Source organism: Chroicocephalus ridibundus, chromosome 19 (assembly GCF_963924245.1).
Source record: "Chroicocephalus ridibundus chromosome 19, bChrRid1.1, whole genome shotgun sequence".
Lineage (NCBI taxonomy): Eukaryota > Metazoa > Chordata > Aves > Charadriiformes > Laridae > Chroicocephalus > Chroicocephalus ridibundus.
Window position 1 is genome coordinate 677572 of NC_086302.1, and position 26640 is coordinate 704211.

Below are 26640 nucleotides of genomic sequence, written 5' to 3' on the forward strand. Positions count from 1 at the left end.
CCTACTCTGGAAGGGAAGGAACTGCCCTCTGCTAACAACTTCCTAAAATTGGGTGGCAGGGCAGCAGACTGGATACAGTGCGGCGCCTGCGCTCGGGAGGAGCGGCCCCCCACAACCCCCAGGCCCCTGGGTCCACATGGTACTTGGTGGGGTACTCCAGCTCCCCCATCGGATCCTGGTTCAGGCTGAACATCTGCTCCAGTTCCCTGGCTGTGTCAGGGGACATGTGAAGAATGTTCCTGAACCTGGGAAGAGAGGGAGGAAGCCCAGGAAGTTATTAACACGTAGGTCAGCTCATTGGTTTCCTCCCCAGTCATTCACACTACCTGCACTCCTCTTAATGAGAAACTGGATTTGCACTGTCTTCTAAGGGAGAAAATATCAACAAATGCACTCACAAAGCATCATTGTGTTCCAGATACCCAACACCCTGAAGAAAGAAGGAAAAGCAGGGAACCAAGCTGGGGAGATAGAGATCTCTGCATGCTCAAGTACTGAAGGAACCCAGACCCCAGTACACTGGAGACCAAGGAAAAGAGGGGCTCGAAAAAGGTGTATTTCTTCTGCACAAGCAGGAACTGCAGAACACTCAGTACTCACTGATTTAAAACAAAACAAAACACACAAAACAAAGACACACTATTCATGGGGATCTCCCTCCCTTCAGGAGCTAAAACAGATATGAGAATTGCTGCTCTCGTTAGCTATCATCCAATCACCGCCGCAGCGCCCGCAGGGCCCTACCCAGAGCATCTTCAGCAGTTCTTGCCCAGAGACAGAAGAACAAGCAGACACGCTCCAGTGTTTGGCTTTTATTGAGACACGATTTTCCTCTTCTCATAGAACTTATCTCATTAAAATATTCATCTTAGTTACCACAAAAAACGGAACATAGAAAATTGTCTGTACACAGTTGGGGATCAAAGTCCCCCCTGCCAGCCCCCGTTGCTCCCCACCTGCCCAGCTTCCTCATCCCACCAACCTTGGGGCAGCCACGGGGGCAGAGGCAGCTCTGCCCAGCTCCTTTGGCTGCAGTGCAGCAGGGACACATGGAACACGCATCACCCCTAGCCCCAAGCGAGCACTGTGTCCCTAGGCTGTGCTCAGTCTGTGTCCTCTGCTTGTCCCCGCCGAGGACTGGGGCCCAGCTCGTCCCTCAGCACAATTCCAGTGTTGGAGCCTGAGGAAGGGGAGGGAAGGGAGAGCGGTGGCATCGATCCCAGCACCAGCGTGACCCGCCCAGTGCAGAGCGGAGCCCGTTCAAAACTCTGACCCTCTCGGTACTCCCTTCCTGCTACGCAGCTCTGCTAAAATACAAACATAGGTGGCAAAGCCTGGAGCAAAGAGGTTGCGCAGGGAAGCAAAGTAAATGACCCTGTAACAGCAATGCTGTGGGGAATACCCACACTCAAGTACGTGGCTGTAGGATTAACTAAGGGGCAGTTGAGCAGTGCCCAAGATGGTTCTCGGGTCTCACCCAGACCCTTTGCTCAAGGCTCCACTGGGGCCTGAACACGATGCCAGACTCCCCTTCCCTCCCCTCTGCCCCTGCCCCAAGTACAGAGGAGAAATAAAGGGTGGCACAATGCTCAGCAGAAAATAATATATTGTTATCTAATTAAAAATACAGCTAAATTAAATACAGAAAAAATGCAAGAGTAAGGAGCCATTATTTTACAGTACAACACACACCGAAATGCTGCACGGTAACATGAAAGCATCCGGGACTGGAACAAACTTACAGCACATCAAAGTCTGAGAACATTTGTCCAAGACCTTCAAAAGAAGGCAAGAACAGACCAAATAAACAACAGAGAGGTGTTCAGAATGGGTGGAAAGAAAGAAGAGGAGAAAAAGAAAGAAACCCACAGAAAGCAGCAACCTACAGGGATTTTTCTCGAGCCCAGAGCAGCCAATATGGCTTGCAGCAGGAGAACGTCTCCCCTTTGCGACCCAGCCGGACCTCTGAGCGCTAACAGAGAGCCCGGTTCCCGCAGCACACGGCCTGGCTCTGCCCAGGCCTGTCCTCTCCTGGCACCACCTCTGGATGAGTTCCCTTTTGAGGCAGATGTGACCCGCAGGCCCAAACGCTCATCACAACAAAGCTTCACACTGAACAGCGAGTGTATCGTGGTGCCGGCTCCCCACTCTTGGCTGCAGCCTCAGCAACTCCACCTGAAATCACACCCCTTGGCCAGCACTCGGTCTTCCGACCTCCCCAGTGGAGCTGTGCTCCAGGGCACCTCCTCACACTTCCACCAACCCCATCGGCCCCAGCCACTGGGCCACATCACACGCTCTTTCAGACCTCCACTTCTGCAGACACCAAGCACAACCCAGCTTTTTGAATTCCTGCAATGTAGTACGCGCATGTTAAAAACAAACCACATTCCCTTATTCGCTTCCCTCCAACGGCAGTCAATTGGTTTCAGGTTCAAAGACTAAAATCCTTGCTTTTTCCAAAGATGGGGCAGAGGAAAACGTACAAGGAAGAGACAGGATTTAAGCACCAGCTTCCAAACTGGAAGTAATTCCTTCCCAATTCCACACAGAAAACAAGATAAAAGGATTCCTTCTTTCCCCCAAGAGAGGCAAACCAGTGCCTCCATTGATATCATAGAATACCAGGTTGGAAGGAACCTCAAGGATCATCTGATCCAACCTTTGGACGTGAGGGCGATCTGGCTGCAACATCTGTCACCCCATGGATCGCCAGCATTGATTCGGCTGATCTGGCTGGCGAGGGGGGTGTCCTCTTCCTCCCTCCCCGCTCCATGTGTACCCCTTCTGAACCTGCATGCGCAGTCCAAGATGACCTTCCCTGATAGAGACGTACCAAGGGTCAAGGGTACAGGGAAGCTGTGCTCTCCAGCTAGAGCCTCCAAACAACTGATATTTAAAAACTGTTTTGAATTTCAGAGGCAGACAAAGTCCCCTCTCTCTCTCAAAAAAAAAAAAAAAAGTTAAAATTTGATTTGGTGCACAGTAAGATTTCTCCAAAACCCCTTGGAGTCTTATTCCCGGTAGCCAGCAGAAGACAACAGCAGCAGAGAACAAGTCCCCAGTGGCTCCTGGCATCCCTGCATAACAACGTAAGCATCTGTACAAGATCTACAGTAACAGCAGAGAGAAGGTCAAGAGCTAAGATTTTATGAACATACACGAGGAGAGCACAAAGCCTCAGGACTTGATGCACTTGCCAAAGGATCGATGAGCAGACGGGCCACTGGTCCAACCTGTCCCAGAGGGTCCAGGTGGGACTTTGGGCCCAGCAGGTACCAGATCACAAGGAAAGAGTCCCATGACACCCAGTGTCCACTCAGACACGTGGGTTCCTGACAGCTCCAGTCACAGACAGGCCGGCCCTCATACTGCATTGTGAGGGGAGAGCCTACTGGGAGCAACATAAATAATACCAGTGGGATAGAGGGGCAAAATATTAATTAAAACCATTTTATAATTTATTAAGAGGTTAAATAGTAAATAGTCTCTAGATCTTCCACTCTCAGCAGGTGCCAAGACTTCACATTTTCTTGCGTCGAGAGATTCTGTACACTCTTCTTTTGATGGATGACAAAGCTAGAAACAGGATGTTAAGGGTGGGGCAAAAGAGGAGGGCTTGACATTGAGAAAGGGACCAGAATAAAAGATAAAATACTGTGCTGTCATCTTGTGCAGATCAAAGCTTCTCCCAGCAGCCGCAGCCTCCAAAGAGTCCAAATAAAAGGGCTGTTTGGGGACCTTCTCCCCCTGCAGTGCCACTTGTCCCCGAGAGGGAAAGTCCCAGGTCTGCACTGCAAACTTATCTTCGAGAGAACCTGTTTTTGAAAGCTTTGATAGTCTTTGCCATCATGGGTGCAATTTCTGCAACAGATAAAGAAAAAAGAAAATCAACTAAAAACCCCTCATGTGAAAGCAGCAGCCACTGACTAGAGGAGCAGAGAGCAATTCCAAGCCGCAGCCCTGGCAAAGCAGAAGCAAGCCAGGTGTAAGCATGTGCTCTCTGGTCACAGCCTATCGTATTCTCAGGTCACAGACCAGGGAGAGCCCACTCAGCTTTCTGCATGGCAAGAACAGAGATCTCTGGTGAAACTCTCCCTGCTTCCTTCCCAAGGGAGGTGCAGGACAATTTCGTGGTTCCCAACAGCTGGACAGACACAGGACAGCAGGAGGGAAAAGGCAGGGTTCCTGCCTCACCCGTACCATTAGGACAGGCTGAGACAGTCGGCACTGAGCAGGCAGCTGGATCGGCTGTTTCCCTCTGCTTTTTCTTGTGTGAGGACTTTGAACAGCCTTTAGCCTCTCCTTAGGGAGAGGAGAGAGGCTGCCAACATCACCCCTCCTGCAGAGACAGGATTTCTCTTGCAGCAGAAACAGCAGATTCAGGTGTTTGCAAAGGAGGAGCTCTAGGAGACGAGACAGATGTTCTGCAGTTTGTACTTACTCTTCACCGGTGGTTTCCTGGGGTCACAGGAGGAGAAGGTGCTAGCTGAAGATGGGACAGAGTGGGCACTGCTGGTGCTGGGCCCATCATAGGACTGCTCCTCACTCACACGAGCGTGGCTTTTGCTGGATGTATATAGGACTGGTTTTATTCTGAAACACAGACGGGACAGACTCTGCATCAACATTTCATGAAAATTGCATCACCATTTCAGGAAAGGATTCACTGTGGTTTGATCCAATTCTTCAGATAGAAGCCACATTTGTTAACAGCAGCATGGCTGAGACCACATGGAACCATCAGTGACCAGGATCTCCATGATTCCCAGCAAGACAGAGGCTATTACAGTTAAAAGCTTCCCTGTAAGAGGACCTCCCGGACACACGGTATCCGATCCTGCCAGGACACAGAGCTTCACAGGGAACTGGCAGGAGTCCAAAGGAAAAGAGGCCCTGAACAGCAAGCCCTCCTGAGAAACACTCACTTGGTCTTCTCTGGCAGAAGAGCTCCTCCAGTTCCAAACTTCTCTTGCCTCCTTCGTACGTCCCGAGGGGGCTTTGCTGCAGAGTTCACAAATGCCATTTTGGCAACTCGACCTGTAGGAGACCAAAAGGAAACATTGCTTAGATCCAGCTTATGATAAAGGAGGCTCCTCGGTGCTTGTCTTATTACAGCAAGGTCCAACTACCTCTCCCCAGTCCATCCATTTCAAAGCTCAGGCAACGGCCTCCTCCCTAAGGCTTGCAGTCAATACATGAGTTGTGAGAAATCACACTGATCAGGTCAGCAGTTCTCATTACTCTCACCAAAAGAGCGGGAATGCTTCTCCCCACCCCAGTGTTCTTCAACCCCAGCACAGAGAAGCCACTCAAGCAGAAGAGGAGGTGCCTCTGCAGCCCTACACATTCTTGCTGTAAAATACTGCTGTGGCTAGTTTGCATCAACAGCACTACGCATGAAGTCTAGAGCCTGGTAAGCCAAGAAGCAGAGGCCACCACATAAAGAACAGAATGTCAAGCAACTCCTAAATTGGACTAGATTTAAACCAGCCACTCCAGAAGTCCTTCCCCACACAAAGATGTCCCCGAGGCAGCATTCCCAGACCCCTCTCTCATCATTCAGCCCTACCTTACCTTTGGGTTTGTTGGCGTGAGCTGAGCCGATGTTCCGTGCTAACATGAGCAGCCGCTGCTCTCGTGCGTCGTGAAGGCGAAGGTACATCTCCCGCCAGGACTCAAATTCTTCTGGCTTCTCGTTCTTGAAGTCTCGGAGACAGTGGTTGTGCCATAGTTGATCCGTATCCTCAACGAGGACCTGAAACAAACCCACGCGTAAGCTGGGATCCCCCCTGACACCGTCATTTCTCTCTCTCCCTCAGCACCGCCTAGCACCAGTGGCACTAGAATACCACCAAGGGCAAGGCAGCTTTGGGACCAACTTGCAGCAAGAGAGGGGCAGACGGCAACTGCAGGAACTCAGGACTAGCAAAGGCCAACTCTTGTTCTAAAGAGCGCTGTTCTTGACTATTCAGGTATTGCAGGTGAGGCCGGAACGTTACTCCCACGTGTCACCAGCCCTTCCCCAGGCCCAGAAACTCACATGATTACATTCTTCAATGCGATACAGCTGCTCTGGGGTGCATCTCTCCAATACTGGCTCCAGCACTGAGAAAGGGACACCGCCAACTTCATAGATCGCTAGAGAGAAGCAAAATGCAGAGTATTTTTCCTGCTCCTTCTACACCAAGGAAAGGCCTTGACTCCTTGAATGCAGTGGAAAGCACCGCAGTGCTACACACCACTACACAAGACGAGGGGAAGGAGAAAGGAAGCGTAGGTGCCATAGCTCTAGTGAGTCATCAGGCACCAGTCTCTACAAGCGAAGCAGCGCCTGCACAAGGCTCCATTTACCACTATTTCCAGTCCTTGAGCCCTCCCTGAAAGCATGCTAGCTGCCGATGCTGCAGCACCTGAGCTTTCAAGGAGATCTGCCCCATATTAGTTAGATTGCCTTGCGACAAGGGGGCAACTAACCATTCACATGCTCCCAGCCCAATGCTGCTGGGATAGATACAAACAAGGTACCAAGACAGCAGTATATCTGCATGGCAACGTGACTTTAAGACAGATGAGGAAGGGTACTTACAGTCAATGTTGTTACTGAGGACTCGGATACACTGCTGATACAGAGACATCATCTTTGGGAGGTAGGCAGTTTTAGAGCCTGAATACACCTGCATCTTTGAATTCAACCGACGGCCTGTGAAGCCTGCTTCACTCTCTTCAACTGGTGAGGACACTGCTGTAAAGTGAAAGACTTGGAGTAAGAAGGGAATAGAGGAAAGAAGAGCCCAGCCTCAGGAATGGCACAGGAGACACAAATCAGAGTCCCCCACAAGCAACCTACAGGGCTGAGGCTTCTCCAAGAGACCCACAACCTAGTTTGGGAAGGGCAAGTCCAAAGCCCAAGCCTCCAGCAGCGTCAGCAAGGATCTTCCTCATTTCTGCTACAGCACGTGGGAGAGAAGCCACCGCTTGTCTGAAGCCCAGGCTCTGGGCATCACAGGCAGGATGCCAGACCACAACAGAAAGACTTGAACCCAGCCACCATCCCCTCCCTCCCACAAACAGTGGCTGCAGCCCATTTCAGACCTATTTGCCTGCCCAACACACCTTTCCTTTTCGTCTGGGAGTAGGTGATGGACTCGATCGAAGGAAGAGGACGGTAGTTGGCCTGGATTGGCGGCAGTGGGATGTCTGGTAACGTTGGGACCACATCTAAAAGTATCTGGAAGGAGACGATGTGCATGGAAGTAAGATGAGAAAGTTACATCCTGCCAGCGTACAAACAGTGCTGAACTGCATTTTGTTTGATATTTTGAAGAAGCCGCTCAACGCTGATCAGCTCACACCAGGAAATAGCCTCAGCAAGAGCCTGCCCTTCTGCCACATTACTGTGGCTCTGTCTAAGCTTTCAATATAAAGCCAAAATTTGGGATCAGAATCACTCAGCTCCCTCCAGTAAGAGCCATCCACGTCTCTAACCTACAAGGTTCAGCGCTGAAGGCCTCCAGCAAGAACCCAAGGCAAATTAACAATGCAAAGAACTCATTTACTCAAACACTCATTTACTCCTTCTGCCTCTTGTCCTCCTCCTCACCTCTTACAAAAAGCTCTGCAGTGGTGGTGGAGAGAGAAACCTCCCAAACTGGGGGAAATCTGAAACTTGGATATGAGGCACTTATTAGAATGCATGGCAAAGCAGGATTTTAAAAGGCTGCTAAGAGTATAAAAAACATTTTTTAAGGAGCAAAGTGCTTCAAAGTTGAGGAAAAAGATTCAGCAGTCGAAGTTTTACATATTAGCCCCTATTTAGACACAACACCCTGGCACACATGTGGCAATCAATATATAGAGAAACAGTGCTCATTTTTCAAGCTTTCACAAAAGGTCTGTCTTCTCAAATAAGTTGCATTTTAACACCAATTCTCCCTTTTCTCACCCATTTCTGGAGTCCAACAGATTTAGTTAACAAAACTGCAATACAGATACAGTAAAAAAAGGTACGCTTTAGAGACACATAAATACTCGATAGGAGAGATATGTGAACCTTACTAGCAGGTGGAGATGCACTGCCTATTAAGCTGGATTCTAAATTGACTCACATCTAAAGATATTCTGCATGATAACATGTCATGTCCATGTCCAATATGTCCATGTCATGTCCAATATGCTTTCATACACGTATTAGCCGAAGGTGTTCTCTTTTACCAGTTTTGAATAAATTGGGTTTTGTCTATTGCATTTCTTCCCCCACCATGCCCCCACTTTTCCAGCAGACTTACACTTGAACAGCACAAAGAGACGCCTGCGGCACAGGCCATGTGAAACACACAGTGTCTCCCAGCAGGAACCAGGAGTCACAGACCTAGATACCAGTGAGACACAGCAAGCGCAGCCTGATGCGGAACACAGCCAGCACCTCCAAGGGGAAAACCAAGAAGCTCCAGATCGCAGAGGACCGAGAGCAGTTGATCCCACCTTCTTGGTTCACCTTCAGAACCTTACCCTCTTTGGTTTAGGAGCCTCTGGTGGTTCCTTCTCTGCCTTTTTCTCACTTGTTCGCTTGTGGCTTAGACTCTTCTGACTCGAGCTTGAGCTGTTGGTACTGGCTTTGGATCCATTCTGTTTGCTGTGCCCTTGGTCTTTCTCCCCAGCTGACACAGACGGTTTGACCGCTTTCTTTTTCTTTTTCTGGGGCTGGTCATAGCTGAGGTAGGACTCAAAGGACATTGTAGGTTGTTCAAATTCATCCTCTGCTTCCCCCTCCCCAAAATTGGAGGAAAAGCCCATCGATTTTTTCTCCACATCAGAGAACTTGCGCTTCCCCTCTGTAGATTTTGAGCTCCCAGAAGCCCCCTTTTCTTTAATCCTATTGGATGAGTCACTGTCAGCTTTCCGTTTCTCCCGCTCTGTGCTAGAGGTCTCCAGGCTCGGCTTGGCCTTTTCCACTTTGCCTCTTTCAGAGTCCCGATGTTTTTGCTTCTTAACATGGTTGTCCGAAGACTCTTCCACATGTGGCAACATGTGCGACTTCTCCTTTCTGGAGATGCCACTTTCTCGGTTCTTCTCCCTCTTGGTGCCATCTGACATCCTCTGCTTCTCCTTGCTGCTTCCTGCCATGGGGGTTTCTCGGAGCTGCTCTTTAAAAGAGGTCTTGTGCAATCTTTCTGGGCTGAAGGCAGACGTCCTGTCCTCTCCTCTGCCATCAAGTTGCTGCTTCTTGTGAGAAGGCTTGTGCTCTTTGCTTTGACTCACGTTCCCTTTGTCATAGGACTCACCAGAGTTCCTCTCTCGGCCTGCCCCCAGCTTCTCCTGAAGACTGTGGCCTTTACTGGCTTTCCGACGAAATACTGTCAGTTCTTCCTGCTCCTCAGAGGCATAAGGGTCTGTGTACATATCCTGAGGGCTCTCATTTGGCTCAGGTGACACAGCTTGTCCATAGTCTGAGTACTCCTGATCTGAAGAGAGCACTGGGGACGATCTGCCCCAACCCTTCCCCTCCTGGCTGCTATAGCCGTAAGTCTCGTGGGCTCTCTCAGGCCTAGGATACCTTTTGGACTTCTTTTCCCTATGAGCTGGGCTATAGGACTGGCTGCAAGATGGCTGGAAGGCTTCTGAATACTCCTGGTCAGGTTCCTCATCCTCTCTGAGGGAGGCTTCTTGATGTCTTTTGCTTGAGCTGCTCCTCTCATAGTCACGGTCCTCAGAATCTAGGTTATTTCTGAAGAGAACAAAACAAAAAAAAAAAGAAAAAAAGGAAAGAAGTAGTTAGACTAAAACTTCCCAATATGAATGAAAAAGAGCCCCTGGCCATGGATCTCCTGGATGGGAACCTCTTACAGAAGACTAAGGTTGTATTTGGCAGTTTTGTGGCAAGAATACCACTAATGCTCTCAGACACAGCAACATTCAGGGATTTAGAAACTGCACTTTCAGTGCAGGAATTCATTAAGCATTTTTATTTGGACTAGAGATTTCACAGTTCACTGGGAAGTGGAGACAGATGTGCACAGAGACTTCTCCATGCCTACACGCTCCTGGCTGCGTGGTGCCTATGGGAAACATATCTAAATGATCTCATTGCTGCCTTCAACACAGCTTTGTTACTGCAACATGCTGTCTAGCATTAACTTTCAGTTGCTGTAGGATTTTTGCACATAAAAGCCTTCTTTGAAAGCAAGCCACTTCCTTTACTTAGGCCTACAAGTTCCTCTCTTCAGCATCATAACATGGGAAGCAAGCAGACTGCATCTCTTGCATTATTGAAGGCACTCTGCTGGCCTCTGCTGTTGATCTCTTCATCAAACTGCATGTTCTTGAAAATCGGCCCCTACTTTCACGCAAAACTGTGGCCATCAGCAGGCCAACGCTCTGCAGCCAGAGGCAGAAAGTTTCTGCCAAACCAAGGCAAAAACGCCACGCAGAGTTAGCATGCATGTCTCACTAGCGTTCCCAGAGCCTTCACTTTTATTACCTTCTTCAGAGAAGCTTATCACCCTCACTTCAAAAATAGAACATAGTTTACCCATCAAGATCACCAAACAGGTTCACTTACCTTTCTGCCTCTTGGGACACTGGCACCAGCTTCTTCCACCTGGCTACAAGATTCTTCGCAAAGTCTCCTACCAGCTCGTGTTTCCGTAAGCTGTTCACAGTCTTCCCAACACCCGTCTCCTTCAGGAAAGAGCCCAGACATGACATCTTAGCAAAACACGCAGCATTCTCACCTCTGATGAAATTCCTACAGAGTGAATAAAGTCAACCTGCTGCCTATCCCTGCCACCTAGAAATAAACTGCCTCGATCTAACAGCAAAGATATCCCATATAATAGATTACATTTTCAGTAGCCAGTATAGCATTTACTACAGTTCTGCAAAACAAAGACGACTTAACTCTGCCTTAGGCAAACATTAATTATTTATAACAATAACCCAAGTTAGCATTTACCATGACTGTGGGTAAGTTTGAAGACGGAAATCACTAATAATTGTCAGGATCAGCACTTCTTAACTTTATCTCGATTCTATTAGCATCAGGAACTGCTCCGACTCTGATCTCAGTCAAGCGTGAAGCTTCTGGAAGAAGCGAGGACAACAAACAGTCCTCCAAGGCTTCTCACTCGCTCTGACACGCTCCGTCCCCATGCCTTTTACCTCTAGAACCGCATTGCAATTGTGCCTGTGACACCGGGCTGTAGCAGGTGGCCGAGGCAACAGGCCCCATCCCCGCCCAGGAAAGCAGCGTTGCCGGGGCAAACAGTTATCCTGTGACTTGAGCGACACGAGGGAAGTGGGAGATTTCCCAGCTCTTACCACAAGAACGTCAACTGTGATGGGCAACTCGGAAAGCCTCTTCAGACTTCTCAGCAGCTGCAGAGACAAGAAGGAAAGTCATACTGAACCACAGACTGTGATTAGAAAGGAAGAAAATACTGCATGGCGTGAGAGCTTGTTAGAAAGATCCGAGTGGCAGATAGCTACTGTCTTGCTCCTAATCAAGTTCCTGAGAATCTGAACATGAGAGACAACTGTAAGGAAATTATCACCTCTTTGCCTACAAGGGCCCATCTAAGAATCTTAAAACGCATTCAATTATTAGTGCTTTCTTCAGAGAGGACTGCAACTTGCCTTTGGCTTAAAGTATCAGGAACAGACACACACAACTCTGTTGCACAGCAAGTGGAAGAAAGGACTCAGAAGCTTGAGAGTCTCAGAAGCTGGTGCCGAGAATTGCAGCACTTATTGAGAAAAGGGGGAAAAAGGATATTGAAAGACCTTTCTGAAGTTCTGCAAGCTAGACACAGAGGGAAGAAAGGTTTCTAGATGCTCTTAAAGATCTAAGAGGGAACCCATATCTCCCCTGCAGAACCTACATTCTGTCAGTGCTGCTGACAGTCTCTCTCCTTTCAACTACAGTCTGTGCTGAAAAGGCAACTGATCCCTTCCACAACCACTGCTTCTCACCCCACTCTTTTCACTTCTGTTTACCATATACCAGTGAAAAGTGTTGTTTTACTCCACAAACATGCTGCCAAGCAAGGCCCTGCCAGAGCATACAGCTGCTCCACAGGCCAGGGAGGGAAGAGGAGCCCTCTCCGACTTGCACCCAGTGAGGGGCTGTGGGTGAAGCGGATGTACTTGTATCTCTGTCACGCAGGTGGTTTGGGGCAGCGCGTCACCAAGATGTCTACAGACTTCTTAGTTACAGTGCAGGGCAGCACACATCCAACAACACCGCTGCCCCTCACATTATTTCCCACAGCTCAGCTATAGCACAGACCAGCCTCGTCAGCGTTCCCATTATTATAGCCCCTATACAGCCCGGGCTTTGTTCAGCACTGCTGTGCTATATGCCATACAAAGGGCTGTCCCTCGTCCAGATCTGCTCTTTAAAGCATGGTACTCATGCTCAAGTCAGCACTGTCGGCCTAAGCTATTCCAATCGCCCTCAACTTCCACCGTGCAAGGATCAAAGAGGATTGGAGGTTTCCTTCCTTTTGAAGGAAATAAGTTCTTTTAACCTATTGGAAGAGTGCTATTATTTTCAGAGAGAAAATACTCCTCAACACAGAGACAAGGGTTCATCTAGCTTACGCAGAACCACAAGACAGTTTTTGTTCACCAAAAACCACTTTCCCACCTTCATTATATATAGGAATTCATTGCCATGACTGAAGGTTTTGGAAGAGCAAAACACTGATACCAACAGTAACAGTGTGTTTCAGCGCTCTTGAAACAGGCTGTGGAGGGGGAATGCAATAGCTCTGGCTGTGCTGTAACCACAGCTAACCGGGTCTGCAAGCCCTCTGTCCCGGCAACTCCAGGCTCACATTAATGCAGAGTCTACCCCGGGATTCACGGGGTCTAGGGAGGTAACATGCTCCACCACCTACCTCAATCAACGGGGAAACAAAACGGGGGAAAAAGAGAATTGAGCTAAAAATGCCAACATCCTCTCAGTTTCTAGAACCACTGTTACTTCACCAGCACTGCAGCTCAAGAAGGCCACTGGCAAGCGCAGTCATTGACTAGAAGCAGCAGAGGTAGAGACACAGACCACCTCTTCTGCCTCCCCTCCCACTGCCACGGCAAGGCATGCCAGAGCTCTCAGGTCAGGATCCCACCGGGAATGCCAAGATCCTTCAGGCATTGATAAAGCAGGGGCTGGGACTAGTGTGCGTGAAAGCACTGTTTGGGAGAGGGCAGGAAGGGAGGGGAAGAAGGATGGATCTTGTACTGGACAGAAAAAGAGTAAAACAGGGTAATATTAAAACAACAGCGTCTCTGTTAGCTGATTACCTTCCCAGAGAGACTATTTCGCAGCTTACAAATCCCACCGTGAGAGTAAGAACCAAGGGAAAACTCATTAGCCTGTCCTTAAAGCCTCCCAATCATTTTCGAGCTACACCCCACTGGAGCATCTTCAACAGCTCTTTTTCCTCTTTTGTTATTTGTTGCCTTCAGGGCTGAATTCCAAGAAGAAAAGCCCTATTCTCTGCAGCTCGTCTCAGGATTTTGTATCACCAGGGGAAGCATGGTTTCAGAGCAGGGGATCCACACATTTGACCCCAAACATGTCCCACGGGGAACTGGCTTATTCCACACCCACTGCAGTCCATGGCTGGAAAGCTTCACACATCTTAACAAAAAACAAGAGCTGTCTTTTCAAGAGGTCACCAAACACATACCTTTGCCTAAATGTCACTTTACTAAGCTTTGACACCTGCACCTTCTTTAGAAATGCTAACAGTTTGAGGTCAGCAGACTTCCCAACCACGTTGTAAATCTCAAAATGATGCTGTCAGGAAACAAGGCATTTTTGTTACCTGTCTCATTAGTAATGCACTTATCTGACAATCTAAGACATCTAAACCTGTGCTTATCAATGCTGTCCACGGGGCACACAGCCTGGCAACATGTGAGTATGAATATATTTGGGAGCTGTGTTTGTACAACACAGCAAAACCACGCTTCATAGAATGGTTCGCGTTGGAAGGGACCTTAAAGATCGTCTAGTTCCAACCCCCCTGCCATGGGCTGGGACACCTCCCACCAGACCAGGGTGCCCAAAGTCCCGTCCAGCCTGGCCTCGACCACTTCACTTGCAACCTTTGCGGACCGAGACAAGTCTGATGCAGTGAGGCTTAAGAACTGGTACTAATCTGTATTTCCTATGGAAACAAGCTGATGCCATACTCCCCACTGCCTTCAGCCGAAATCAGCCAAGCAGACTCAAATCTGGCAGCTTAGCGCAGAAACAACTGAGATCCTACAAGTTTGACGAGAAAAGGGGAATCAGGTAGAAGACAGGAAACACAAGGCTTGTAACTTACTAGACACCAGATGAAATACATACCAGAAAGCTTTTCTAAAACCCCCCAGCGTAGGGCAGAGTTTCAGTCAATCAGCCACAAAGCATAAAAACTTTGCTTATTTCCAGCTACAATACAGTTTTAAGATGGGTGGATGGTTTTCTTTTTCTAAAAGAAGTCAGCCAGACTGTTACCACGCTAACAACACACGTTAATATCAAATTACTACAGCACAGCCTGGCCCCATCCTCTCCGTGAAGACGATCTCCTGTTCATGTTTTCCTTACCCTCTGTTTTCCTCCAGTCCTGCAGCAGAGTTTGTATCTTCTCTGCTGGAGAAAAAAAGACTGTTTCCAAACCATTACAGGGGTGTCCATAGTTTCACTCATGCATGTCTGGGCCAGCAGCCCAATTTTCAACCCCAGAAAATATTAATACTTGACACCTTTCAGCAAGGCAATATAGAGTTGTACATGACACTGGCCAAATATTTTTCTTTCACATTACTGATAAACATTTCAAAAGGACAAGGCAAGAAAACCAAAGACTGGAAATGGTGCAACATATGGGTAGCACCCAGAGGTGCCGGGGATTTGTCCTGCTGACAGGGTAAAGCTGTAGCTGCTGCAGAACTGTAGTGGAAACAGTTAGAGCAGAAAAGCCAAAAGCCATTTTCTGAGATAGGGAGGTGCTCAGAAGATTCACAATCTATCAAGATGATGGAAAGGCAACTAAATTCAAGCCTAGAAACACTAACACTGCCACGGATATTGTTGAGAAGGTATCAGAAATAGGAAGAGCACATGTCATGGCATCTTTCTGCTGGGGAAGGAGAATGTTTTAAAGTCACTACCCTAGCTAGGAACAGCCTGCGAATGCTTCCCACCTCTCCCTCCCCTTGCAAAAACCGCATAGGATGAACAGAGAAAGAAAGGACTGAACATTGCAAGGTTATTGGAGAAGAAGTCAGCCTGTGCAACCAGTGCCTGACAACTTACGATGACCAAGACACACAGACAAGAGCTATTGCCCCAAGCTGAGGCAAGGGTCAGGAAATGGGAGCACTAATTCTCTGTGCGCAGCATGCTGAGCTGGGAAGTCTTGCATGTACTCCCAGCACCATGGAGACCCTGGAATTGACTCTTCAGCTGTCCCTCAGCTCTATTTTGGGCCCACAGGTTAAACCCTGCTCTGGTCTTGGCTGAGAGGGAGAAAAAAGGAACCAGAGCCCCCACCACTTCTCCCCAGCCAGGCCGGAGCTGGGCACAGGGGCCTCCCTTTCAGAGGGCCAGCACTTGAACACTTCGGGACCCATCCTTCCTCATGGGCAGTGCATGGTCTTGGAAAATGAGCGGTTCTGTGGGTGTTTGCTTCAGTTAAACAAAACTAACTGAGTGCAGAGAGGCTGCACATCCCTCACTGCCTCCTCTGAGTGAAGTGAAACATGAAAAAAACACCTGGAAATATAACAGACACTCTCTCTATAAAACATGACAGCCTAGAGAGTGAAATAACAGCACGTGGCGGGCCCACACCTCAGCTCAACCCACATTCCAAATTTCAGCTGAAAAACCAGCTCAGAGCCCTGGTGCCCAGCAGGAGAGTTGCTGCCAGCAACAGGCACAGCTGAATGTCCCTGAACAGACCCGAGCACCAGCGCAGATCAGCGCAGTGCGCACATGGCAGCCACTCAGCCACAGCTGCCACGGCCAGCAGATTCAACAGCCACCACGTTCCCTCCTGGAGACGGGTAAGAAGCATCAAGCACCTTCCCCAAGGCCACAGGGGGAACCCACGCCAGGGGCCGAGTTAAAACTCAGCAACTTCTTACCCCAAACCCAACTCCCCAGCGATCCCAGTGGCCTTGCCACGGTCCCAGGGCAGGATTGTGCCTGACACCTCCCCACCCAGGCCCACACCGGGGACTGCGGCTCCTCCACCACGAACACGTCACCAGGGTAAGACTCTTCCGGCAAGTTCTCCCACTGCCCGCTTGCCTGACTCTCACACCAGACCCCATCGAGGTGACACGGTGGGGCCTCCCGGGGCCTACGAACCCAGGCTGGCAGCAGCGCGCAGGGTCTCCCACGCTGCTGCCAGCCTGGGCTCATAGGCCCCGGCTGCCCCCGGAAAGCCCCCACCGGGGACAAGCCCCGGGCCTGCCCTGCTGCTGCGGCTCGGAGCCAGCCTCGCCTCACGGACCGCGGCCCCGGCCGGGCAAGAAACTTCAGGGGAGACCCGGCGGAGACCAGGCCAGCCCAGACCAGGCCCGGCCCGCCCCGGCCCCGCTCCGCGCGCCCCTCATAGGGTGGCCCGGGCCCTCCCGACGCCAGGCTCCGCCGCACCGTCCGCATCAGGAAAGGGGGAAGCCCCGGTCGCCCCGCCACCCCCGTCACCTTCTTGGGCTCCGAGCTGCCCGCCAGCCGCGACTGCAGCTTGCCCACAACTTCCAGCACCGACTCCGCCATTTTTACTGCTGGACAGGCCGCGGCGGCGGAAGCGGCTTCACCGCCCCCTCGCCACACGGCCCTTCGCCGCCGCAGCCGCCATCTTGGATGAGGGCAGGAGGAAACGGAAGCGGCGCTGACGTTACCCCGAGCGGTGACGGCCATAGCGGATGAGGGCAGAAGTCAGTGGACGCCATTTTGGGGCCGGGCAGCGGCGGCGGGCAGCGCCATCTTGCGTGCTGGCAAGGCGCTGCTGGGGGGAGTGCGGCCGCCATGGACGTCCCCCACTGGGGCAGTGGTGGCATTTCCGGCCCCATTGTGGTCAGGACAGCCGTTCCTGACACAAATGTCTCTTCATAACCATTCCCGTTGCCTCCCAATGGCCAACGGCTCTACCGTGGCTGTTGCAAGTGGGTGTAAAGCAGGTTTATAGATTCATTTGTGGCCAAAGGCAAATTGAGTGGGGCCGCAGCTGCCCAGGCCGGGGCTCCTCAGGCTTGGGGGCTCGAAACTGCTGCCCCTTCTGCTCACTCAGGGTAGTGGGGAAGGCATCAGGAGGGCGATTAACCCCCAGCTCTTCCCCAAATGCCCTCGTGAGCCCCTCTGGAGTGGAGCCAGGCCTTTGGTTGCCTCCTTGTTGCCTCTCCCTTAACAGTGGCCATGCCCAGCCCTTGGTTTACTGCCTCCTCTTGTCGCTGGCTGTGACGATGTACTTGGCCGGAGCAGTGCTACCTGAATCCAGCCCTTTCCATGTCTCTCGGGACTCGGCTGAGGGCGACTGTCCTCACATCACCCCAAAAGCTTGCTGTATATGTAGAAGTGATGAGAGCAGTCAGCTGGCTGGAAGGGGAGAGGAGGGAGGAGGATGTTGCGTGGAGAAAGTTGAGGGTCTCTGTCTCTCAATCTACAGAGCCCTGTGCTGGTCAGAGCTTCCCCTTGGACTAACTGACCTTAAGAGCAAGGTAAGGAGCAGACCCAGGCGGTAGATGAGTCATGGAGCACCAGGGCTCACCAAGCAGGATTTGAGGAGACCTTGCATGGGGCACGGGAACTGCTGAATAATGGAAATAGCGGCATGGGGAGCGACTTTGTTGTTTTCTAATATGGGGCTGGAGGAATTATTGGCAACAAAATAGTGCCCAGAGCTGCAGTGTCCAGGTAGTTTTCCAGGCTAGTTTGATGTTTGCTGTGACTCAGACCCTGCTTGAACTCAGGGCTGGGGGCACCGGTAGGTGAAGGAGAGGGACTCAGTCTGCTTGGTTAGATATTAAAATAAGCCTGCCATAACTTCCTGAAGACACAGTATTAACCAGTATAGGTCCTGCTTTGCTCTCGTCTCAGTAATATGGTGCAGGGCTGAGATTAGCAGCACTGAAAGGATGTGAGGACAACTATGGTCTTTTAAGAGAAGTTTAAACAGCTAGAAAAAAGCCCTGTCTTCCCTCCTTTCTGTCTGGGCCCTTTGAAACCTCTTCAAACCATTCCAGCTCCCTAGATTAATCCAGGAGCCAGGATTAATCTGTAAGAAAAATATCCCTTTCAAGTCTCTACAGTGGTATTTCAGTCACAAGCAGCAACGATGTCCCATTTTAAATTAACTGCAGGTAGTAAAGGTTGCCCTGCTTTCCTGCAGCCAAACACTGGAATAAAATGAACACGTGCTTCAAATTGGAGTCTGTCAAAGGTGCCCAAAGGGAACAGGCAGGATTCCACAGACATCAATATGAGCCCAAAACTTTCTCATAACTCCATTGTACTTGTATGAAGTGTAAGGCAGTTAGAAGACCTCTGTTTTACCCCAGGACAATTGGCCCCCTTGACTCCTGAGTGGGGTGGACGGAGGATGGAGAAAGCCAGCTGCATTGCTGGGCTTTCCAGAAGGACGCAAGAAGGCTTTCAGAGATCAGCTTGCCCAAATGTGATGCTGGGCTCCATACCAGGCCCGGAGGAGCTGCTGAGCACTGGTGTCATCTCTCTAAAATGGTATCTGGAGCCCCTGAAAAGGGGTTGGCAGTTTTATGGACAGAAACAGTGGGTTGCTGCAGACACTGTGCTTGTTTCTGTAAAAAAAGGACAAAATCAAGGCAATCTAGGGAGCAGAAGGAATCGGGCAGATCCTCAGCACAGCCCAGTGAGAGCTGACACCCAGGTCACTTATTTCACGAGGCTAAACCTCCTGCCCCAGCAGGTTGCAGACCTCGACCTAGCACCCATCCTGCTGGGACCAGTCTCAGCTTTGGGGCAGCTGGACGGCCACCTCCTTTCAGGGCAGTTCCTGCTCCTTTTTGGGTTTGTTCGGCAGCAAGGAGGTTCTTGCAGCATCATATCTCAAAGAGATATAGCTCTCATCCCTTGAGGGATCTGGATAGAAGGCCTGGAAAAATGTTTTAATTTCCTGGGAAATTCCAATATTTAACTTATATTGTCACTCAAAATCAGCTGAAAAGGCGAAACTGCAAATTTTCCTGGGGAATAGATAGACTGAACAAAATGCATGTTTGGAAACATCACAGTGTTGTTGCTCTGGAAGCGTATATCCCAGTTCCTTTTCCCAAGCCCGAGCTGGGTATCAGAAAGAGTTTCATATCCAAACACACAGAGAGAAGGGCATTTGCATTCTGATTTCAGAAGGACTGACACCTGCTCCAGGATATGACACGATGATAGATGGTCCTTCGGTGGTGTACATTGGGGTAGGCCCATGAAATGCCACAATACCAGGGATGGCTCAAGTGCCTGGGACTTTTCTCCTGAATCCTCTTGGCTTTTGTGCAAAGCCAAAAGAGAGTAGGGTCTGTGGGTGCCTGTGTTGTCCCTGCTCCCTCAGCTCCTCCCGGCCAGCTGAACTCAGCCAGGCCGGCACTGTTGCTCTTCCCCTCGGGCTCAGCCCTGAATCCTCTTTCCTGGCAGGGACTTTTACTAAACTTTTCCCTTCTCCATATTTTTGCTGAAGTCTCATCAAGTCCCCCTTCTTCTTTGCCTGGTGCTAAATACGAGCTGATTACTCAGTTCCAAGAAACCTGATCTTTATGGCCAAGCATAATAAACAGTACCCAGATATGTGAGACAGCGCAGTAACAGCTATTTCTGGCTGGCAGATTTGTTCCCTCATATATTGGCTGCTCCGAGCTCCCTCAGAGGATCTGAGGTCACTGCTGCGTTTCAGACTGGAGTTTCAAGCTGGAATTTGGGAACATTCAAAAGATGGATTGTTGTTGTTGATTTTTTTTTCCTCTTTCACCTGCACTCTGAACTGGTCACCCCAAAGGGCAGCTGATACCACTGGTGACCTTGCCATGCCCAAGGGGCTGAGGGGGAAATGAACACCCTTTTCTATGTGATCCTGCAGCGCTGGGGTTCATCTCCGTGTGGGATCCTCTGTCAGAGCTGCTGGGATTTGATTCACCCCATCTGACGTGCACTTGAGTCAGGTGAAACATACCCTGCGATTGCCACCTCACTCCGCCTGGAGTCCGTGTCACCCCAGACACCAGAGCTGAGCACAGCCACACACCCCAGGAACCAGTGGGTGCTCCCAGTTTCCCAAGGCAAGCACTCAAAATCCCCAGTCCTTTTTTAAAACAGCAAAGTTGCTGGTACTGGTTGAGAGTTGAGGATCCCCTCTCGCAGTCATAGCCCTCAATGCCTTTAACGGAGCTCAGAGGGATACAGGGCAGTTGCCATCCTTCCCTTGGCCTGACCCAAAGAGTATTTGAGTCAGTGGGAGTTTTTCCTTTGCTTAACTGAAATGTCTTAAAGAGAAAAAGGGCGCCTGTAGTGCTGCTAGAAGGCTTCTCACCTCTTCTTTCTCACCAGGTCCCATTCTGATCCTACCAAGATGGCATCCAAAAAGAAAACCCCCAAGAAGCCCAAGGTGAATAAAGAGGATGCATCCGTCACCACAGTGATGGTGGAAGATGCTTTGCTAGATGTCAAAGCCCTCAATCACTTGAATAGTTTATACGATAGTGGGTCCAACGGCTTGCACTGCACGGCCACAGAGGTTGAAGCGCCGGACCATGGAGCCAGCCTTCTGGAGGGGATGAACCAGATGCGCCAGAAGCGGTTCCTCTGTGATCTCATCATTGCCACCAAAACAAGTCCTTCGAGGTGCATAAACTCGTCCTGGCTTCCTGCAGTGAGTACTTTCACCACCTGCTGCAGAGAGACCCTCCACTGCACCGAGTGGAGCTCCACAACGTGTCCCCACTGGGCCTGACCACCGTCATCACGTACGCCTACATGGGGAAGCTGAGCCTCTCGCTGTACACCATTGGCAGCACCATCGCTGCGGCCACCCAGCTGCAGGTGCCGGCGCTGCTGAACATGTGCAGCAACTTCCTCGTTCGGGAGATGGCCGTGGAGAACTGCGTGTATATCGCCAACATCTCAGACACCTATGGCCTCAACCAGGTGAAAGACGCCACATGGAAATTCATCCGGGAAAATTTCCTGGAGTTCTCCAAGACTGACCAGTTCATGAAACTCCCCTTCGATCAGATCAATGAGCTGCTGATGGATGATGGCCTGCAGATACCCAGTGAGGTTGCAGCCTTCCAGATTGCTGTCAAGTGGCTGGAGTTTGACCCAAAACGGGTCCGGTATGCTGCTGACCTCCTGAGCAACATTCGATTCGGCACAATCTCAGCTCCGGACTTGGTCAATCATGTGCAACCTGTGCCACACATGATGCAAGACCCGCAGTGCCACAGGCTCCTTGTGGATGCTATGAATTACCACCTGCTCCCCCACCAGCAAAACAGCCTTCAATCTCGGAGAACCAGGATACGGGGAGGCCAGAGGGTGCTTGTCACAGTTGGAGGTCGGCCAGCTTTGACCGAGAATGCTCTTAGCAGGGAGATCAGCTACAGGGATGCAGAGGGAAACTGGAACAAGCTGACGGAGATGCCGGCGAAAAGTTTTAACCAGTGTGTGGTGGTGATGGATGGATTCATCTACATTGCAGGTGGTGAAGACCAAAATGATGCCAGGAACCAGGCCAAGCATGCTGTCAGCAGCCTGAACAGGTAAGACAGGCTCCCCCTGTCCACGCAGACCCTGGGGAGGGGTTCAGAGCTGTGCCGTGTCTGCGTGTGCCCCAGCATCCCCCAGGGGGTGAGGGACAAGCGCGTCAGAAAGGTTCCTCTTTGCTATCAGTAACCTGGAGGTAGGTCTGGCCTCTGGGATAACGCTGCCAGCGAGGGACGAACGCAGCGAGGCCCTGTACAGGGTGCTGGAGTGCGAGACACGAGACCTGGAAACCACTTCCAGAGATTTGGTTTGCTTGAGCCCAGCCTGGGCTTCCCCGAGGACTTTGGTGCCTGGGCTGTGCTGCCCACATCCTACAGCAGCGCACAGCACTGGTGCAGGATGAGGGCAGGGCAAGGCCTCTTTGAAACTGTGAGGCTCCTGGAGAAATGGGAGCCCTCGTGATTTAGCAGTAACCCATTTTGTTACTCTGGGGAGCTCCCCTTTTAGCCTCTGGCTGTTCCTCCAGCCAGTGCTAGCCTCAACCCTGCCTCTGCTTTGTCTGGATTCATTTTAAGGTAGATTTACTATCTGTAGGATTACCGTTGCCCTTCAGGTTTTCTTCTCTCTGCCTCCGTTTCTCTCTTCATCATTTAAATTATGAGGTTTTTTTCCTTAATCCCCATAAATCTGTCACTGGATCGCCAAGGGATTACTATTCAAAGAAAGGAGTAGTAACCATGGCAACCTGACATGAAGTATTTTGTTTGCAAACTAAACCTGAACTTCCCGGTTGCTCTGCCACCTGAGGCTCCACATGCAATGTTGTTGGCACTGCTTGAGGCCAGCCTGTCACAGCCCCTGATCACCACCCCTCAGTTAGGAGCCGTCATTGGGCTCTGTCTCCTGCATCAAGTGAGGTTTCAGGGACCCACTGGCAGGTCTCCTTTCTATTTCTGGTCAATATCTTATCTACCTTTCCCAGCCTGGCCTTAGTCCCTGTGGCATCGCTTTGGGGACACAGCAGTTCCAGTTCCCTTTGCCATCTTGTGGGCACACAAGGAGCCGGCTTCTTATCACATGCCTGGCTTTGGCCTGGCAGGGTGGTCAGGGAAGACCTGTCCCTAGGTCCTCTTCTACCTGCCAGGTTCCAACGTCTTGGGACAGTGATGGTGCTTGGGAACACCTCAGATTGGCAGCACTTGCCATTTCCGAGCCAGGCTGGAGCTTGTGGTGGCAGGAGCAATGGTGGGCCATCCCAAGAGTTAGAGTGGCAACAACACCAGCAGTCACAGATAGGATCCAGTCCTGTGCAGTGCCATCATCTCCATCTGCGCTGCCTGTCCAGATGCTTTTTTACTGCTGGAGAAGACAGAGAGGCTCTTCCAGAGCATGAGTTGTCTCCTCCAAAGGTAGATGTTTGGCAGGCCCCTCTTCTCCCCACGGCTCTGATGCTAGTCCTGGATAGACAGACCTGCCCTTCATCCCCCAGGTACGACCCACGCTTCAACACCTGGCTGCACCTGGCCAGCATGCAGCACAGGAGGACACACTTCAGCCTCAGCACCTGCAACGGGCTACTCTACGCTGTCGGAGGGTGAAATGCCGAGAGCGCATTGGCATCTGTCGAGTGCTACATCCCCACCACCAACAGCTGGCAGAGCAAGGCAAGCCTGGAGACGCCCCGCTGCTGCCATGCCACCACCATCATTGATGGCAAGCTCCTGGTCACTGGTGGCTACATCAGCCATGCCTATTCCCGCACCGTGTGCTGCTATGAGCCCAGCACTGACACCTGGAGGGAGCAGGCAAGGCTCGGCACCCCCCGGGGCTGGCACTGCGCGGCCACTGTGGCCAACCGAGTGTATGTGCTGGGTGGGAGCCAGCTGGGTCCCCAGGGTGAGCGGGTGGACGTGATGCCTGTGGAGTGCTACAGCCCACTCACAGGGCAGTGGAGTTACATGGCACACGTGCCCACAGGGGTCAGCACGGCCGGGGTGGCTCTGCTGGAGGGGCGCTTGTGCCTGGTGGGTGGCTGGAATGAGAGTGGGAAGAGGTATCAGAAATGTGTGCAGTGCTACAATCCTGATCTCAACGAGTGGGCCAAGGATGAGAACCTCCCTGAGGCCACTGTGGGTGTCTCGTGCTGCACCATCATCCTCCCACGCTCCCCGAGCTCCAGGTCCCGGGCCAGCTCTGCGGCCTCGGCAGCAGCCAGCACGTAAAGAGCCCTGGGTGCCACATGGCTTATGCCAGCAGCTGGGGAAGGAGACAGAGCTGAGGAGTGTGGGGTGGCTGGATGGCGAGGCACGCTGATGTTTGGAGTCACTGACAAGTCTCAAACGCTCTTGTTCCATCATGGCAAGTTTTGGGCTCTAGGAAAGTGTATTCTGAGCTGCGTGCACCTCCATCCCTCAGTTTAAGCAGAGATTGCTCAAAGCGGGGCAAACACTGAAGCAAGCAGGACAGAAGAGCTTTTCTCCTCAGCCTGCAGTACAGTATTGCACTGTGGACTGCAAAAAATGGAAAAAAAAAAAAAAAGAAGAAAAAAAACCCAGAATAATGTAGGAGAAATTCTACTGTAGGAATAGCATCGTGAGACACTTTCAAAACAGGAGTATTGGTATTAGGTACAAGAAACTGACAGGTCTAGAACAGACCCTGCTGCTCGTGTAGCATTTGTTCAAGGGAAAGGCATTTAATATTTACTCACTGAAGCTAGATACTTTCAGACCAGGAATAATGTGATTCTTGATAGCAAGGAAGAGAACTATTGGAGCAACTCACCAAGATCTCTTGCTCTCCCTCTAGTTCAAGCAGAAGGAATCAGGGAAGCGCCTAAGGATGCTATGAGTCTCCAGATTTCCGAGGCAAATGGTGCCCTGAAAATAAGTATCAGCTGGAACAGAAGCCCTTCACATCCAAACCAAGGAGCTCTCATAGATATATTCCTAGCCAGGTTCTGTTACTCACACCATCAAGCTGACAGCTTGGTTTTGAACTCAATTCAGTGCTTCCCCATTACTGTAAAAGCAGTGTCTGACCTGTAAAAGGAGAAATGATTAGGAAACTTGAGTTTCCAGGGGCAAGCACTTGCTCACTGCCCAGGGTCCCTCCCTGTCACTGCATTTGAGTGAGACAGGAGACAGTTACCAGTCTTTATTAAAACCCTGGCTGCCCTTTCAGAGGGCACAGGGACTGCAGACTCCCCCTTAGAGCACTGCAGAGCAGACCCGGGCTTTTGGGCTGAATGCATCAGGACAAACCACACCACAAAACTCCAAACCCTGCCCTGGCAGATCCAAGATACAGTGAGGACCTGTGATGAGCAGGAGGCAAGAGAAGGTGGTGGTTATTTCCTCATCTCCAGCCCATGGCCATTACCAGACATCACACGATAGCCACAAGCTGAGGCCAGCATCTCCTGGTAACAGATCCTGTTACTGGAGCACATTTACACGGGATCTTAGATGGGCTCATCACCTGCGTCTCAGGCCACGGCAGCTACGAGCTGCCAAGCATCTAAGCAAGCACTCTCGGTTTTCTTCTAGTCTTTTTTGCACAACACAGTGAAATTGCACCCAGGAAGACCCTGAGCCCCGCAAGGGAAACCCAACATGCCATGAAGATGCCAAGAGCTTCAGCAAAGCAGGCTGGTTCTCACCTCCTTTCACAACTCAGCAAAACTGAGCAGCTTGCAGTAGTTAAGAGTTCACATAAAGGTACTGATTTTTCTCCCAGAATTCACTATCTCAGTTAAGAGTTCACATCAAGCATAAAGCTATACCAAAGCAGAACATCGTTTCTGTTCAAATTCTACTTTCCTCTGTGCATTTTAGCACACGCAATACATGCTGCCCTGTGCATTTTGGAGTGGGCTCCATCCTGAACAGCACTGGCAACCTCCCCTGATTTACAATTCCAACCTGCTTGACAAGGGAACGGTGTATGAGACAACACTGCACAATCACTAATGGAGCATGTACAGATTTGGATGAAAGTGAGTTTGTTCCTTGATTTTTTTATTATATTTTTTTTACTGTAAGATGCAGGAGAGGATGGAACACTAGAGGCAGAGGTGTTGCTGAACTCCACTTTTGTGAGCCGTGTTCTTCCCACAAAGAATTTTCTCTTTTTAAGAATAAACACCATTCTTCTGCAGGGCAAAACTGTCTGGCTGTGTAATTACAACAGGGTAAATTCACACTCCTGAAACCTTTTAAACAAACCAGTCAAGATTCATCCTCTACATTCTAAGCACATCCAATATAATTGCTTCAGGATTTGCACAGACTTTTAGAGCACCCCACAATCTGTGGCGCAGAAACAACTCTAACAGCTGCAGGTACAGGTTCTCGAGGTCACTCACACCACCCAGGGAAGTAGCATGGATCAGGGGTTTCTGCTGGCTCATCTCAGCCCTTGCCTGTGGCACCAGGTTTGAATCTCAGCTCAGGAACCTCACCAGTACCCCAGCACCAGAGGCCTTGCCCAGACCCTCATCCCCTTCCAACCAGTCCTGTCACACTTGCTTCAACAAAGAACCCTCAGCCACATTTTGGCTTTATGTCTCTGCTTTATTAAGGGGATATGCTCACCGTTTCCTTTGAACTCACACTTGCACTAGTTCCTAGAGTAAAGGAATTTCTTCTAATTATTCAGAATCCCTCATTCATCAAAGAGCAGGCTGCCCTTAAGACTGCAGGTTGGTCTGTGGAGGATCAGAACCAGCAGCTGACTGACTTAATTCCCTTCAGGAAATTCTGCTTCACAACTCCAGTGGCTAAAAAGCATGTATTTTTTTTTCTTCTTTCTATGCCCACCTGCAAACTCTCATAAAACTTCTACACATTATTTGTACACTTGGACAGTACAGAAGTGGAGACTGGATCCATGTAAATCCACCA

General features: G+C 50.5%; 2 protein-coding genes across 4 annotated transcripts; one reads left to right on the plus strand and one right to left on the minus strand.

Moving 5' to 3' along the window:
* Positions 1–796: 796 nt before the first annotated feature.
* On the minus strand, positions 797–16860 carry LOC134525108 (elongin-A-like). Of its 3 annotated transcripts, none has more exons than XM_063355625.1 (11): positions 16715–16860; positions 11320–11376; positions 10562–10680; positions 8512–9727; positions 7117–7231; positions 6590–6742; positions 6044–6141; positions 5578–5758; positions 4929–5040; positions 4445–4596; positions 797–3864 (listed from the first exon to the last, which is right to left on the minus strand). In XM_063355625.1, the coding sequence occupies exons 1-11, from the start codon at positions 16784–16786 to the stop codon at positions 3803–3805; spliced, it is 2337 nt and encodes a 778-aa protein (XP_063211695.1). In that variant the 5' UTR covers positions 16787–16860; the 3' UTR covers positions 797–3802. The 3 variants fall into 3 exon arrangements, with proteins under 3 accessions (XP_063211695.1, XP_063211694.1, XP_063211696.1); XM_063355624.1 differs by having other exon boundaries at positions 6590–6745; XM_063355626.1 differs by lacking the exon at positions 16715–16860 and adding an exon at positions 16150–16353 and having other exon boundaries at positions 6590–6745.
* On the plus strand, positions 15667–26473 carry LOC134525109 (kelch-like protein 31). Its single transcript, XM_063355627.1, is given in 4 exon segments — positions 15667–16068; positions 20582–20859; positions 20862–21792; positions 23226–26473. Coding segments are annotated over 4 exon segments (2013 nt in total). The 5' UTR covers positions 15667–15997; the 3' UTR covers positions 23959–26473.
* The last annotated feature ends 167 nt before the right edge of the window (positions 26474–26640 follow it).